Source organism: Phoenix dactylifera, chromosome 1, assembly GCF_009389715.1.
Source record: "Phoenix dactylifera cultivar Barhee BC4 chromosome 1, palm_55x_up_171113_PBpolish2nd_filt_p, whole genome shotgun sequence".
NCBI classification, from domain to species: domain Eukaryota; kingdom Viridiplantae; phylum Streptophyta; class Magnoliopsida; order Arecales; family Arecaceae; genus Phoenix; species Phoenix dactylifera.
The window spans coordinates 19978536-19994518 of NC_052392.1; the positions used below are offsets into that span (position 1 = coordinate 19978536).

The window sequence follows — 15983 nt, forward strand, 5'->3', positions numbered from 1 at the left end:
GAGGTGAAATATCTTGTTATAAAAGAAAAATGTGATGACCATAAAGTTTCAGTTCAATACATCAATACTGTGTTTATGTTGGCAGATCTTTTGACCAAAGCAATAACCCCGGGATTGCATAAGGAGCATGTCAGTCAAATGGGACTTTTCTGTGTAAATTAATTGATGTATTATTGTGCACAGTTTAGATGGTTGTAAATCACATATATCGTATTTTCTGCTTTAATGAATTCATATGGTTTATGCATACTAAGGTAGCAGAAATTGTGACCAAAGAATGAATTTTATGAGAAGTTCATTCATAAGGGTTTGGTTATGATGGTTTAGTAATATAGTGATCATGGAAGGTTATACGCCGATCAAATAGGTGTTATTTCCGCCATGGTTCGTATTATTATTCTCAAAGTAATCAAACATAAAGTTTGCCCAAATTGATATCAGGATAGAAAGAACACGTGTATACAGATTATAAAATTCAAGTGCTAAGGATATTTCACTTGTCAATATGGTCCAAGTGGAAGAATGTTGGGATCTCGTCAAGTTGTGGCCCACATTGACAAATGACGTCAATATGGTCCAAGTGGGAGAATGTTGGATCCCGTTTAATTAAACCTTGATCCCGTTTAATTAAAACCCACATTTGACAAGTGTCCCTTGAATTTCGTAAATCCTGATAATCACAAGGGCATTAAGGTATTTTCACAGTAGTGAAGGGTTACCTTGATGGGGGGTGACTCTTCACGGGTGTAACCATCTACAGCGTTTGGTCCCTGGAGAGGGCTATAAATAGCCTGTTAGACCCCTTCTCTAAAGCACGCATTAAGAGCTTTCTCTCCAGAAAATCTCTCGCTAATCTTTATTCAGATCATCGGTGATCGAGGCTGCGCACGCATTCCAAAGTTTAATCCGGATGGATATGGCGACACAAAGTATGATTTATGATTTATTAAATTATTCATTCCATCATATACTCCTATTCTTGAAAGAATGGATTTTGGCAAGCTCTCTGTGAGAACTGAGAATTAGGGATGGATGGATGTGGTTCCATATGCATTATAAATTGTTGCAGTTCCATATGCATTAAATTGTTCTCTTGCATTCTCATAGTGCGCAGTGAACGATTAAATGAACTTACCATCTGTGTCAAGCAAAAGGTAAGGTCAATGCCTTACTAGAAGCTAGTTTCCCTGGGGAAATTAATTCACGATCCTTGTTTATTTTCTTATCTCTTGCTCAATTATGAAATATTTCGTTTCTTTTTAACTATAATTATCAAAGTTGTCTCACTGTAGCAAGATTTGTGAGATACTCATATATCTTATAAATGTGGATACGATACTAAAATGCTACTTTTTCAAAATAAACACTAATAGTCGATATATTATGCCTAGATTCTACTCCATCAGGTAATGTTATAATTTTATGGACGATGGAAATGTTAGCTACAGGCATCATAATCACCATATCATGCTATTTTTATTATCATAAAGTTTTGTTCAGTATATGTTTATGTATAAACTGCTATTTACATCTACAACATGCCAGAGTTTTCCCTAACAGCTATATAACGGATGATTCGAAGCCATCACTTTTCTCTCACACCACAAACACAAGAGAGAGAGAGAGAGAGAGAGAGAGAGATAGTTGTGTCTTCATGACCTAGCTAATATCTGGACGTAAAAACAATAACTAGTGTACCAGCGAACTCAATCCTTGGCGTATCCGACCATGAATATAGGAAACATCCCGACGTAAAAACTAGAACTAGTGTGGTGACGGTGAACTTAATCCTTCCCATTTATGATGATAACCTTAGCTTCTTCATGGCATGGAATTACGATTGGTATGGGGGACATAGCTGTTGGTGGACCAATTGTTATGGTCATACGTACCGTAGCTTTTGAGGCAGCGAGCTATTTTGCCAAGGGAGCCAGTGCAGCCGCTCCAATTACAACAGTTCTCTCTCTTTCTCTCCCTCTTCCTGCTCCAATAGTTGCCAACCGTTTCAGAAAATTCAGCCAAGCCACTGCCCCTTTTATCCTATCTCGCTGCACTCCAACAATTTTCACTACTCCTAGTGCCTCTCCCTTTTTTACGCCCATGTTTTACGGCAAAACCACCGGACGTTTACATTGTGCTCCAACGATGTAGGAGAAAATCTTACTAGTTTCCACGGAGAAAAGATATTTTTAGAAAAGAGAAACCCTATCAAAATTGGTTCCCTATTTATGGTATGGAAAATTGGTCTCCTTGTTTCCCGTCCCTCCCACTAATATTGAGAGAGAGAGAGAGAGAGAGAGAGAAAAATATTAGAAAGATTCTCATCATCTCCTTTCCTTGCGTATCTCTTGCCTTCTTCCTTCTAATGGTGCTTCTTTTGTGATCCATTGCTTGGATCCTTGTTTTATATAGCACAAGTTAGTATTATTGCTTGAGGTCTACCAGCTAGCTTCAACGATGGTTAAATTCAGCAACAGCCTTCTGGGCCTCCTAAACTTTGTCACCTTTCTGGTCTCCTTCCCGATCATCGGCGCCGGGCTATGGTTCAAGCTCATCTCGTCCACCGAGTGCGGGAAATTCCTCCAGCTGCCGGTCCTCTCCTTTGGCATATTTCTAATGGTGGTGTCTCTCTTTGGTATGGTCGGCTCATGCTGTCGTGTGTCCTTCCTTCTCTGGATCTATCTGTTTGTGATGTTTGTGTTGATACTTGGGATGCTTGGCTTCACGGTGTTTGCTTTCATGGTCACGAATAAGGGCGTAGGGCAGGTCATAGCAGGGACGGGGTACAAAGAGTACAAGCTTGGGGACTACTCGAGTTGGCTACAGAAAAAGGTGGGGGAAGATGACGTTTGGAAGGATATTCAAAGCTGCCTGAAGGATGTCAAGGTGTGCGGGGGGTTCCACACTGAAATTGGATTGAAGGCTGATGAGTTCTACAAGCGACACCTATCACCCTTACAGGTGCTTCACATTGCACTTTCAGATTGATGAATCTTTTCTTATTACAAAAAAAAGGTGTATATTAGTATGTAGTTCCAATTGGATCTATTTGAAAAATAGGTTTATCTACAATTGGCAAGGGTCGGGGAGGAGCTTTCTCTCCTTCCTCTTTCATTTCATAAAGGATACGGTTGGAGGGTATAGACATGCTGGGTTTAAGTTGGATCTGAGAAAGATCCAAATACGAAATTGATAAGATAATCAAGGATTTGTTTTTTGGATTTTTTTCCTTATTGGATTTACTCTTTGAATTCATATTCGTATCCAATCTAAAGACCTGTTCTGTTTGTAATGATATTTTCTGACAATGTTTTTAATTGAAGAATTAAAATTATTTCTTTCTAGCTTGGCTATCAATAATTTCACTAATAGATCCTAATTATCTTTATCTCGATTGGTTAAATCCAAATTCAAAAGACCGTTTATTTATTGGGCCCATCTCCGATGCCACCTGTCATGGACTCATTACCTGAAAAACTTGGTATTGGCGGGACGACCAAGAAACTCTTTGGGACAATGACCGGCAGTCTAGATGGGTTTAAAAATATAATAAAAACTATTTTTTTTTTAAAAAAAGAAACATATACACTCTTTATTACTCATTGGAGGCAGTTTTTAAAGAAAATTAAAAAAAAAAAATCCAGGCTCAGTCATTACAAAGAGAGCTCAATATTTTCATTTCATTTTCCTGTTTTAGTTTTTAATTTTTTTTGAAAATACAAAGGCCGAGCATACATACTCGTGCATACCAGTCTTAATAATTAGTAGACATGCATGTATTTTTTACAATACAACTATACGTGTGTATGTTCGCAAGCTACAGTAGTCTTTTTAATTATTTAAATTGATAAACCAGTATATTTGCTATATGGTTAAGTTAATTGATGGTTGTCTCACCTTGCTTACCAATTTTATGTTGCAGTCTGGCTGCTGCAAACCGCCGACATACTGCGGATACGTGTATAAGAACGCTACGTATTGGACAATCCCAGAATCCGGGCTTAAATCAACGGATGTTGATTGTAAGATGTGGAACAATGATGAACAACGCTTGTGCTACGGGTGTAACTCATGCAAGGCAGGAGTGCTCGAAACCGTTAAGGATAAATGGAAGCAGTTTGCCGTCTTCAACATTGCCCTCCTTGTATTCCTCAACATTGTCTACTGTGTTGGGTGCTGTGCCTTGCGAAATAACAAGCACCATAGAAAGTATAGCAGTAGTTATTATTACAGAGGGCCATATCGCTGAGTCGATTTGGCAGAATGATGTATTTGTTTCTGTTTGCTGGCTGTATCTATTGTTGCAATTGTTAATTCTAGCTTTCAAATTCATGATGATACTTCGCCTTATTAACGTAAAACATTAGTTGTTTGCATCGACTCCTACTATGAGTTTTACATAAGAACATAATATGCATGTGCTTTTGAAAATATTATTTTATAATTGCTAATGTTTCCAACTTATTTTTAACACATATACTTATGTAATGTTGTGGATGTTTTTTCTTTCAATTTTCAAATGAAATAGGGTAAGAATGTTGCACTTTGAGTTGAACATGAAACCATTGACAAAAGTGTGCGCTAAGAAGAAAATTCTCCATCGACGAGGCTCAACTTGTGTTGAGTTTTTTTGCTTACCTTGTGGATGTTAGCATTGATGATGGGGGTTTCAAATCGAATATTATCAAAGTTCATTGCTTAATATGCAATAGAAGTTTAGTTATTGAAGCTTTCTATTTATTATAATTTATTATATTGCTATATTGTATTTCAAGAATAATTAAAAAAAAGAAGAAGAAACTATATCTTATATATCGTGTACGGTGTATACTAACCATTGTTGCCGAATCCAGACCAAGGTCGGAGTTCAGCTCAGACGACCCTGAGGTTGGCTGGAGACAAGCTAAGCAGGCTGGTGGTGTCGAGCGTCGGTCTCTTTCAGAGATGGCCTGCAAAAAGTCCACTTGTTAGAGAGTTTTCGGCGGGGACCCTTCGATGCCTAAGTCAGAATAGAAAGACAATAGTGTAAGAGAAAGAAATATTAAGTAGAGTGTCGTGCTCTAATGAATATCCTTTTTGAGGTCCTTTGGGCCGCCCCTTTATATAGGGGAGCTAGATTTGTTGTTATCTAAGCTGATGTGGCATGCACTAGTGGTCAGATAATGACTCGTGGCTTTTGCCGAGATTAATGTATATAAAAAAGATAGTGAAAGTAATTTTTTTTTGATGTACCTGACTTCGATTTTTATTACCGTTCACTTCTTGGTTTAAGTTCGGTTTGTCATGCCCAACTCTTCCCTCCATGTTTAATTTTGTTCATAAAAGGGCAGCATGGAGCTTTAGCCTATCTTACCGCTGACATCGCGACCGACTGATCCAGGTTGTGGACCTCCAGCGTTGCCATATTAAAGCGGCTAATATAGTCCCTGAGGGACTCTTTCTCCCTCTGCTTGATGTCGAGCAGCGCGTCTGAGCCACGACGCTGTCTTCTACTGGAGATGAAGTGCGTCGCGAAGAGGCGAGTGAGCTGCTTAAAGGAGTAGATGGACTCGGGTCGAAGCCCTGAGAACCAGAACTGAGCCATCTTACGAAGGGTTACAGAGAAAGCCTTGTAAAGTACGACGTTGGTGGCTCCGTGCAACGTCTTGAGAGCCTTGAAGCACCCCAGATGGTCTAGGGGATCTGTGGTGCCGTTGTACGGCTCCACTTGAGGCATCTAGAACTGAGGCGAGATCAATTCTTTCATAATCTGCTTGATGAATGGGGGCTTCGAGGAGAAGTCAAGGTTGTTGTTCTCCCTTGGAGCCTGTCCTATAAGGGCCTGAATCTGTCGGCCCATCTTCTTAATTCTTCTATCGAGGTTGGCGTCTTGTTGGGGTAGAAGCTCTACGAGCGGACATCTCGATCTCCGAAAGCGTTTTCCTTACCCCGCCGCATCTCCCTCCCTTCGTCGAGCCTTTCCTTTAGTGGTTTGGGAAGCATTCCCTTATCTGAACGTCGGCAGGCATTCGTCGAATTCCCCTTTGGGGGCCCCGGGGTTGTTTCAGGCAAGAGGCTCTGACAGAGTCCATGTCGAAATGGGGCCTTGGAGTATGCGGTTTCTCATCCCAGCAGAAATTGTTCTGCCGAGTATACTAGCTCTGGTGAGACCACTCTAAATCTTGGTGTTGAGAGCGGTGACTGACCAAGCGCATTTGGTGCGTCGGCGATTGAGAGTGGTAAGTGGCCCCTTGGATTCTGGCTAGATTGGCTTCGGTCGTGCCGCTGCCTTCTGTAGGCCCTGGACCGCTGCGATCAGCGCCTATGCCTATTGAATGAGCAGGTTGAACTGCTCGTTGCCCAGTGCCCACAAGTGAGGCAGATTGTTCTCGAATTGAAATCGAATTTCCTTGCATAGGAGCTAGTCTCTTATTTGATCAAACTTGGTTATAGCTATATTCAAATCTAAAAACATGATAACCTGAATATGTAAACAAATACCATAATTTGTCGCATATATAATGTAGAAAGCTAAAGAAAATCGGTTCATGACGTGTTGATTCCTTCTTCTCTCTATCTAGACTATTGTTTTTCTCCACATGCATGCTTTCCTTCACTCTTGCTCGCTGCCATTTCAGTTCCTAGCAATCTTCGAAACCCGTCAAACTAGGATGACCTGCTTCAGCATCTGATTCATGGGTTTCCAATTCAATCGTTTCGCCAGACATGGTTTGATCAGGAACCATTAATAAAACATATACTCTTCCTCTCTTAATCAATGATTTCCTTCTATCCCCAATCAAGCCAATCATTACCTTTACTCATCCCAAATCTCCAGCAGAGTGATCTTCCTAGCATCTAAATCTTCTAGTTTGGTTACGCTACACCGAAGACAAGATTTATCATAATTTGTTGTGCCGAATAGTTACCACCACCACCACCACCTTCATTCCTCGTTCCTCCTGAATGAGGCCTTGTCGCCTCCGCCTCCGCTCCCTTTGGATTTAACTACACCACCACGGCTTTCCTCCATAATTAGCCGCATCGCTTCCGCCAGATGTGATGACCGATCCTTTCCAAACAAGTTGCCACATATTCCTCACATCCGTCAGAAGGGAAACAGGTCTCGCTTTCGTTCGAAAAGAGAAATCATGATTTTTTTTTTTTAACAACAATTTTTCTGAATCGGCAGTTCGAACAGTTCAACCACCTAGGTCGCTACGTCAAGCGATCTTTAGTATATAGATTTTTACACAACCTGCCCCATGATAGGTGTTGGGTCTGGTAGCAGGACCTAGTCAACCTGCCGGGGTCTCTGAACACCGGGGTTCCCAAACCCTAGCTGACACTTAAATTCTAATTTCATTTGAATCAAATCAGCATAAATGAAAACCTAAATCTATTCCAAAGTGATTGATTTTTTTTTTCAAAACCAATCGTTCACTTCCCATAATAGTTGTTATGCTTGCAATAGTGAATTTTTTTTTTTTTAAACCATAACTTTATTAAATGTTATCTTTTAATAAATGTGGAAGGAGAACAAAGCATAAGATAAAATCATGAGTTGAACTGAATCCCAAAAATGCTCAAATTTGAACTCAAATCCAATTATTAATCGAGTTCAGAGTCGATCTTAATTATTTTAACGGATCCATCAATCCAAACTTGATTTGTCTTTATCATATTCGGATGTGGATATAGCAGATCCAACTCAAGTCCAACTCTTTTATAGCCCTAATTATTCATAGAAGCAAGTAGTGTTTCCAAGATGGAATATAACATATGCAAGCTAATGAAACTTGATAAATCTTGATTTTCGGATTTAGTTTACCCACAGTTTTTTTTTTAAATGTCATGCTTTTCTGTTTGATTTGAGTTTGTCAAACAATCTAAGCACATCCCTAGTTGGCCAATCAATTCATCACTTCCCTATATTCCAACCTGATTATTTTATAACGATTGGGTAAGGATCCAAATTAAGTTTTCAATAACCTTACTGGATCAAATCGAAACTATATAGGATCCAATTTCTTTTGGACTGAACTCAGATTTAGCTATGTTTGAATCCAAAAACTCAATAACTCGAATATTGAAAAAAAAACAGATATATATAGTACACTATATATAAATACATGAATATAAAGAAAATTGGCTTCATGATTTGCGTTAACTTCGTTTCTTCAAATTTGGAGTCACCGACTCTTCTCATGCGCTCCTTAATTTTTGCCGGTTGCTATTTTAGTTCCAAAATTCTAGCTAATATTTAGATTGTGGTTATATTTTAATTAGACTAATCATAAATAGAAATTTAGATTTGTTTAAAAAGTAATTGAATTTTTTCCAAAACCAATCATATTTCAATTTATGATTAGTCAATTGCCACAGACTATTGTGGTAAGAATCCTTTTAATTTTTTTGGAAATTATTAACCCTTGACTAGTTGGCCCCCAAAAAAAAATAGATATCAAACTGGAGTCCAATTATTAATTGAGTTTGGATGCAAGTTCGGAGTTCACTCATTTTGATGGATCCGAACTTGAATCTAACATGTTTCTTATCAAGTTTGGGCATGGATACATCATAATCCGACTCAAATCTGACCCATTAACAGCCCTAGTTATACCCACTAAATAGTTCCCAATTATTTTTGAAACCCTATAAAATATAAACTAAACTGCGGGCATATTTATTCATATATAGAAGTAGATTGCAACCCTCCTGCAAGGCAAGAAAACACGAAAAATGAAAATAGGGGCCTCACGAGTTTCGAGTAACAGGCATTCACCAATCGGCAAGACTGAGACCTATAATTTTACTGCATGAGGACAATATGAGATTACAAAAAGGATGATAAATGGTATAAAACTGTATTTCACAGGATTCATATATCTAGGCCTGTAGCATGACAAATTAAGATAAGCAAATTCCCCTAGGGTTCAAAATTGTTGGTAACAGGAAGGCTGCTGTAACGGTTGCTGAATCTCAATGGAAGCTACATGCAAATTCAAATCCATTCTACGGATTGGCATGAAAGACAAGAGAATTACTTGAGAAAGGTACAGGCTAAAAACATGAAAACATATGATACCAGTGATGTCAGGAGTTCGAGCGTCCAAGTTGGTTGCAGAAGAACTGATGGAATCACAGGTACGAGTATGGAACCAACTACCCAGCCAACAACAAGTGCACCAAATCTGGATAAGAGGATATTGCGAATGAACAGAAGTTAGATATGTTTTGCCGCCATAATGTGGATTACTTCCGTGAAATTTTCACTTACCCAGTTATTGAAGCTCTGACAACATTCTTCATCTTGTCATTAAGAAAGTAGATGCATGCAAGAAGTGAGAGTGCAACCTGTTGCGGACACAAGTCAATCAGAGTATGTTAGTAAATGCAGGTTCTGATAGTAGTTTCTCCTTCTGAGGTTAAAATTACAATAGTTGCTCTCAGTATTAAAAAAATATCTGCATCTCACAGATATGTGTATCTCTAACAAGTCAAGTGCAAATAACCAAAAAATAGCAACCGACCATAAGCAAAACCGAACCATTTTCTTTTCCAAATAAAAAAAATGACAAACTCACTTCAAAGCAATTAGGCTTCCATGAAAAGATATTACATAGAACCAAAGGAAAGCATGAGGTAGGCTCTGATCATTCATAGGCTAAAATTATTCCGTTTAAGTCAGATTTCAAAATAACTGAAACGAACATACTTTAAGGGGGAATACAAGTTCTCTCCAAGTTGATCAACATTAACTAGCCTAGCTGAACACCTAAGAGAAAGGTTATGGAGGATAAATGTCAGGAAGAACAATGTCAGCTTTAATACCCAACACATGATAAAGTAGTAATAACCAACCAATAATATGTACATCTGGAACTAGTCAAGTGCGCATGACCACAAAATAGCGGACAAACGTAATGAAAACTGAACCTCTATCTTGTCCAAGTAGCCAAAATAACTAAAAACTCAGGTCAGCAATGAGGCTTCCCTGAGAAGATATAATGTAGAGCCAAAAGAAAGTTTTAGGTCGGCAACATAGTTGATTTTTTATAGGTGAAAACATTAACTAGCCTAGCTGAACCTCTAATGGAAAGGTTAGGGCAGATAAATGTTAGGAAGAACATGTTCACTTTATTTAACTCCACCAACAGGATAAAATAATAATATTAAACCAGAGTCATTTAGAATAAATTACTGACAACTGTGTAAATAGGCACCATACTGATCACTCTTTGAAGCAAATAAATAGTGACAATTACTCCAAAAGGCAATAGCTTTGTTCATCTTTGCTTTGTAGGTCATAAGAGTCATATGGAAGCCAACAAAAAGTAATTGACAAGATACTACAAATGGCTATGACTCATTCCCCCATGCATTGAAGAGGAGACCTAATAAGTCTTTGGTTGGGGTGGCGGGGATAAAGAATAATGGAGCAAGAAACAACCATGCAAAGCTGCATACAACTTTAAATGGTTTTAAAATATATAACAATACCCATGAATACTACCAAAATACAGGGGGAATGCAAATAAATATTGGCTATTTTTCTTATTTAATTAGAATAAGATGCAGACCTCATGACTATTGAACGTATAAATTATCTGAAGGGAAGATTTGGATTATCTTCATAACATAACCTATACCTGAACTAAATACAAAAATGAGTATGGAAGGGAAAGCAAAAGACTAAAAAGGCACTAGTGCATAGCACTGGCCAACTAAAAAGATTTCCAACAATCTCATATCAAGCTACTATGACAAATTAGAGATCCCAATTACCATCAAAACAATGGTTATACCAACCAAAAAATAGCATCAAATCCACTAAATAATATCTAGTAAGGTTTAATGATGCTGCATCCATAGTCACTTCCAATCTAGGAAATGAAAAGCACATGAAGCACATGACCTCGTCCTTATAAGTTCGAGTCAGAATAAGCCTGAAAAAAAATTATGCAGTTGGATCAATTGGATCCAAGGGGGTTCGAGCGGTGGAGTGGGTCACCCCCTGCTTCGAGACATTTGGAAGATGGTGAGGGATGGGGTGGCCTTTCAGGCTAAGCATGTATTCAGAGAGGCCAATGAGGCCGTGGACTGAGTGGCTGCTTAAGTGGCCAGCCACTCCGGGGCACTCTATGGGCTAGGAAGGGGGAGTTGCCTGGGGCACCTCGTAACATGTTATTTTCTGATTTTATTGGGTGTATCCATACTCATAATGTATGAAATACCCGTTTTAGCAAAAGAAAAAAAAAGCCAACAAAATTTTCAAACAATAGTGTTAACAATAGCAAGAGTTCCAAACAATAGTGTCAATTTGTGTATAGCATGTTGCTAAACCATAACCATCCAGCCTTTTCCCGACTATCTGTGGTTAGCTTTATGGATTCTCATTCATGTATAACATATTCTCTTCCTCAGATGAAAGTATAGAACAGATAGATAAAAAGCTTACCTGGAAAGCAGGCCCACTCTCAGCAGAATTCACTATACTCCATGCCCCCATGAAAGCAAAGAGGAACAGTCTTCGGAGGATAATGTCAGTTGGAGGTAGTTCAACAAAGCTAATCAACATTTTTACCCATGGTGGTGAGTCCTCTACTTTTTTTTTCAATTTGCTTTTCAGATTAATTTTTGATTTCTTGCGTTCTCTAAAACTCGCCATTAGTATCTTCTCATAAGCAGCTTCAATAGACTCCTCACTTCTCTCATGCCCAGCATACTGCTGCAAAAGAAAATTTCTTGCTTCTCTGATTTCTTCTTCAGAAGCATCATGATTTACACCGAGACGCTTGTAAGGATCCCATACATTCATACGAGGAAATTTAGGAATGTTCTCTGCTGAAAAAAGAACACGGTGTTTGCATAAAAGAAGGGCAAGTTATAAATGATCCCATATCAAGGATTACTATCTAACCAAAATCATTTTTATGTTCCAAAGAAATATAGGAAGAAAGCATAAGGAAAAGCATAATTCTTCCACTAAACAACATCATATAAGTAGCTTTATGATTCCACTAATCAACTCAAGTTTTATTTGGAACTCTTTTTCAATCTGATATACACGATAAATTTGGGGAGTTGATGATTAACAGGAGTCCCGAAGATGTTATGGCTGCGGCCGAAGCTTTACATGGGGAAAGCGACAATATCCCGGCGGGCGCGTGCGTGTGCCGACTGCAGAGACTACAAGCCGACGCCGGAAGCGACTTGCTTCATCATTATGTATGTTCATGTGCTAATATGAAGGCATGTAAGTTGGATCAGAACTACAGAGACCTAAGTCCATGTTGTAAAAACCTATTCAGAAGATTGGACTAAATAACCTAATGAATAGTGGACTCATAATGGACAGAATGGAGCTTGTGACTTAAGAAGTACCAATCACTGGTGTTGACAACATGATTTGAATGTTGGCTCCCGAACATCAGGGCAGAATCAGATATTAATTTTATTTTACAGCATCTAACTATTAACTATCATGTGGCTTAAATGAAGGTTCGTTTATCCGCCCCAAGAAGCTAACAAATAGCTCCAATTGGAGATAGAGAGGACGTAGAAGTCGAATATTTGTTTGGATGGATGTCATACAGGAAAAATTAGTTAACCAGTACATATAGGTGATTAGCTAATTTATGATAACAATTCCATCATATAATGGGTTTGATAGCTCTAGAAAGTTAATCTAGATATGGAGCCTAAAAAACAGTCAATGATACACCTGCATTTGCATTATATAGTATAAACTAGCATTTGTACCCAAAATGCAAATAACTGAGAGAATAAGAAACAGGCCATAACCTGCCTTAAAGTATTCACATAATAAATGTCTGTTATGAAAATCATCTAACTTGATAAATTTGCTTGATCAATTCAGGGGACAAAACCTTGGTTTACATACTGGACTGCACTGGTCCATACCAGGCATATGATATTATACCAGTAGGGAACCGGTATGAGTACCGGGGCTTAACACATGGTACAGGTAGCATATCAACTTGGCACCTTTACCCTGTGTTAGTATGATGCTGTATCATACTTGTAAGGTATCAGCACATGATCCAATACCAAGGTGCAGAACCTTGACTAGAACTAATACAAATTTCATTATTGATGAACTGCCCAATAATTAATGTTTCTCTAGCCTTCTTCCACAGAGGAAATGCTAAAAGTATCATATATCTTCACCATTTCTTCATGTACAAGTGAAATTCTTCCTTTATCAATAGAAATGCAATTATTATGTAGTACCAAGATAAACAAAAGTATGCAAAAATTATAAGAAAACGAATAATAAAAGCAAAACGAGAAGAACAGAAAAGGAAGAAAGAATGTTTCATGATGAAATACCTCTCAGATATACGTTGTAATAATGGGAATACCAAATTCAAAATAATTCTGGTATTCTGTTTCTAGTTATCATATCAAAGATAAAACCTTCCTTGGATTAAACATGCACATTTAAGTTGGCTTCCTCGTGAATGTGCTGCATTTAAGAAGCTTTAAAACACTTTCAAGTTAACTAAATACCAAAGTAAAGCACTGAACACCAATCATCCAATAAATGATGTTTGCAAAAAGGCCCTAAATTATACAGTTCATATGTTAAGAGACAAGGAGAATGTGAACTATATATCTAATTATTGCTTATCCTTATCAATAAATTTATAAGGATTGTGGAGACATTTGTTGTTATGGATAACATAGTGCCATATTTTACTTGGGAATTGACAAAAATTCCCACATTAGATAAGCGATGTTGCTAAATCCTTATATCAATACATCAAGCAGCTATAGCCAAGGTGACACGAAGACACAAGTCTGGAATTAAAAATGTTAAATATCTCGAGAAATAAAAGGATAGATATGAGATATATCAGTTCTTATATAAATAATTACAGATCTAGTGAGGTTTGCGAGAAGGGTAGTAACATATTTATCAAGTAGAAGGGGACTGTTTTCCGAGATAAATCATCCCCGAATGGCACTCCAACCAACTGATTTTTAATCCCGATGAGAAGGTCATTTGAGTCAAGTATTATTCTACATACAACACACCCTCCATGGACTGATCAATGTTATTGCGAGGTTGCAACTTCCGAGATTGGCCTATCTTTATAACACTCAAAACATTAAGGAATTAATGCAACGCCATGCTAACCCAAAGTAGGCCTACATAAGTTGCTTCTGAAATATGCAATTCTGCGCCAAAGATCCTAATTTCAAGATATTCACTATGAGTTCTTGCATATAAAACAATTCACCATTAAGTAAAGATTCAAATCCACACAGTAACCTCAGCCATTGGAAGTAATATTTGCTTGCATGAATACCTTTAGTATGATTTCAAGGTCTAAATCATGTGTTGGACTTTTAGAATTTATTTATTGTTTTTATATTTAATACTTTTGTTAAGTAAATTATTAGTCACTAGTTAGTGTTTCAATTCCTTTTATGTTCTTCTTCTGAAGGGATCTTGGACTTTCCCCAAGCGATTAATTTCCTAGGTAGATGTTCTCACCGAGATGTCTCCAAAACCTGCAGTCGTGATGAAGGGGTGTCTATACATCTAACAAGAAAATGTGTTTCTCCAAGGATGAGTCAGAGGGACATTCAAAAACTTCCATTCCTAGAATTTTTTAAAGCAAGCCTTGCATAAGTCATAGATAAACATGAAAGGAACTCTTCTCATAGATATGAGAGATAGTAAAAAAATCTTGACAGTGACTTAACTAGTTTTAGCAAAAATGATCTCTAAACCTACCAAGCAAGAACTCACTTCTGAACTTTCTAGTACATCAAAATGAGGATATCATCATTTAAAGTTTCATCTATATTTCTAGAGTTATTTTTCTTTCATTTCCAATTGCCTCTCTTTACAGAATGATTAGTAATTGCTCTAAGGCAACCCATAAGAGCATATATAATGCAACCCTAGAGAGGTCCACTATATGATATATTGGCACAAGGGAACGGAAAATTCTACTCTGAGGAAGTACCCTCCAAAAACATGCCATATATTTGTTAATTTTTTGTAGTTCTTTCCCTTTTTTTTTTGAAAAAAAGAGAATAATCTAACAACTAGTCTCATTGCATCATTACATAGCCAAACAAACATGATTTCCAACAAATTCAACAACGAGACAACAAGACGCACACCAAGTTGTTCATCAAAGACAGCAAAATTTTAGACCTAAAACTGTCTAACTTAATGTTACCTAATGAAAGAGGGAAGTAAAAATCCACCACTATCAGTATATCCTTTTCCATTTCCCTTAATTTATATGGAAAATCTCCAAGCTTACCATAGTTATAGCTGCCTCCAAGAGAAACATCCATCGTACATCTTGGACTTCTAATAACCATACCATCTACCCTCCTCGGTTCCTTTAGATTCCTGTCACGATTAAATAAAAAATAAGAACGATTCCACAAATCAACAAAGCAAGAAAATGACACGAGCATCTTAGGGATAGAGATATCAAGAATTCAGAAAAAAAAAAAGGGAGGTACTGACCAAAAACGGCGATTGTGGCGGAGAAAATGAGAGGGGGCGAGGGATACATAACAGCTCGCCGAATTGGCGGCGAGGGGGAATTTCATCTCCCCGACGAGGTCCCTGAGCCCTAAACCCCCCGTGTAAAAGAAAGGAACCGACAGGGTTAAAGGAACCCAGGGAAGAGGGAGAGAGCAAGGAGGAGGGGTTTTTTCTGATAAGGCCCAGCACTGCCGGCTGGGATGAGCGAGAAGGAGGAATTCGGGTGTCTAAGCGAGTTAACCCGATTCAGATCCATTTAAATCGGGTCAACATGAATCCTGTTCGTTCGCCAAAGGTTTTTTTTTTTTTTTGGCAAACTGGCTGCTTGCACGGTTCCAGAATAGGCACACGGATCACCTTCAGGTGGCTAAAAATGGGTTTTCATACAATATATGTACGAATACATCCAATAAAGTCCAAAAACACTAACTCACGGCTCCCTCTCCCCCACTCAAAGGGT

The 15983-nt window shown here is 38.1% G+C and overlaps 2 protein-coding genes across 3 annotated transcripts; one reads left to right on the top strand and one right to left on the bottom strand.

The window, feature by feature from the left end:
- The first annotated feature begins 1644 nt into the window (after positions 1–1644).
- LOC113462371 (tetraspanin-8) lies at positions 1645–4386 on the top strand. Its single transcript, XM_026802452.2, has 2 exons — positions 1645–2961; positions 3923–4386. The coding sequence occupies exons 1-2, from the start codon at positions 2458–2460 to the stop codon at positions 4247–4249; spliced, it is 831 nt and encodes a 276-aa protein (XP_026658253.1). The 5' UTR covers positions 1645–2457; the 3' UTR covers positions 4250–4386.
- Positions 4387–8759: 4373 nt separating this feature from the next.
- On the bottom strand, positions 8760–15738 carry LOC103701675 (protein CHAPERONE-LIKE PROTEIN OF POR1, chloroplastic). Of its 2 annotated transcripts, none has more exons than XM_008783831.3 (5): positions 15503–15738; positions 15291–15382; positions 11441–11826; positions 9260–9336; positions 8760–9173 (listed from the first exon to the last, which is right to left on the bottom strand). In XM_008783831.3, the coding sequence occupies exons 1-5, from the start codon at positions 15586–15588 to the stop codon at positions 9023–9025; spliced, it is 792 nt and encodes a 263-aa protein (XP_008782053.1). In that variant the 5' UTR covers positions 15589–15738; the 3' UTR covers positions 8760–9022. The 2 variants fall into 2 exon arrangements, with proteins under 2 accessions (XP_008782053.1, XP_008782054.1); XM_008783832.3 differs by having other exon boundaries at positions 11441–11823; positions 15503–15728.
- Between the last annotated feature and the right edge of the window lie 245 nt (positions 15739–15983).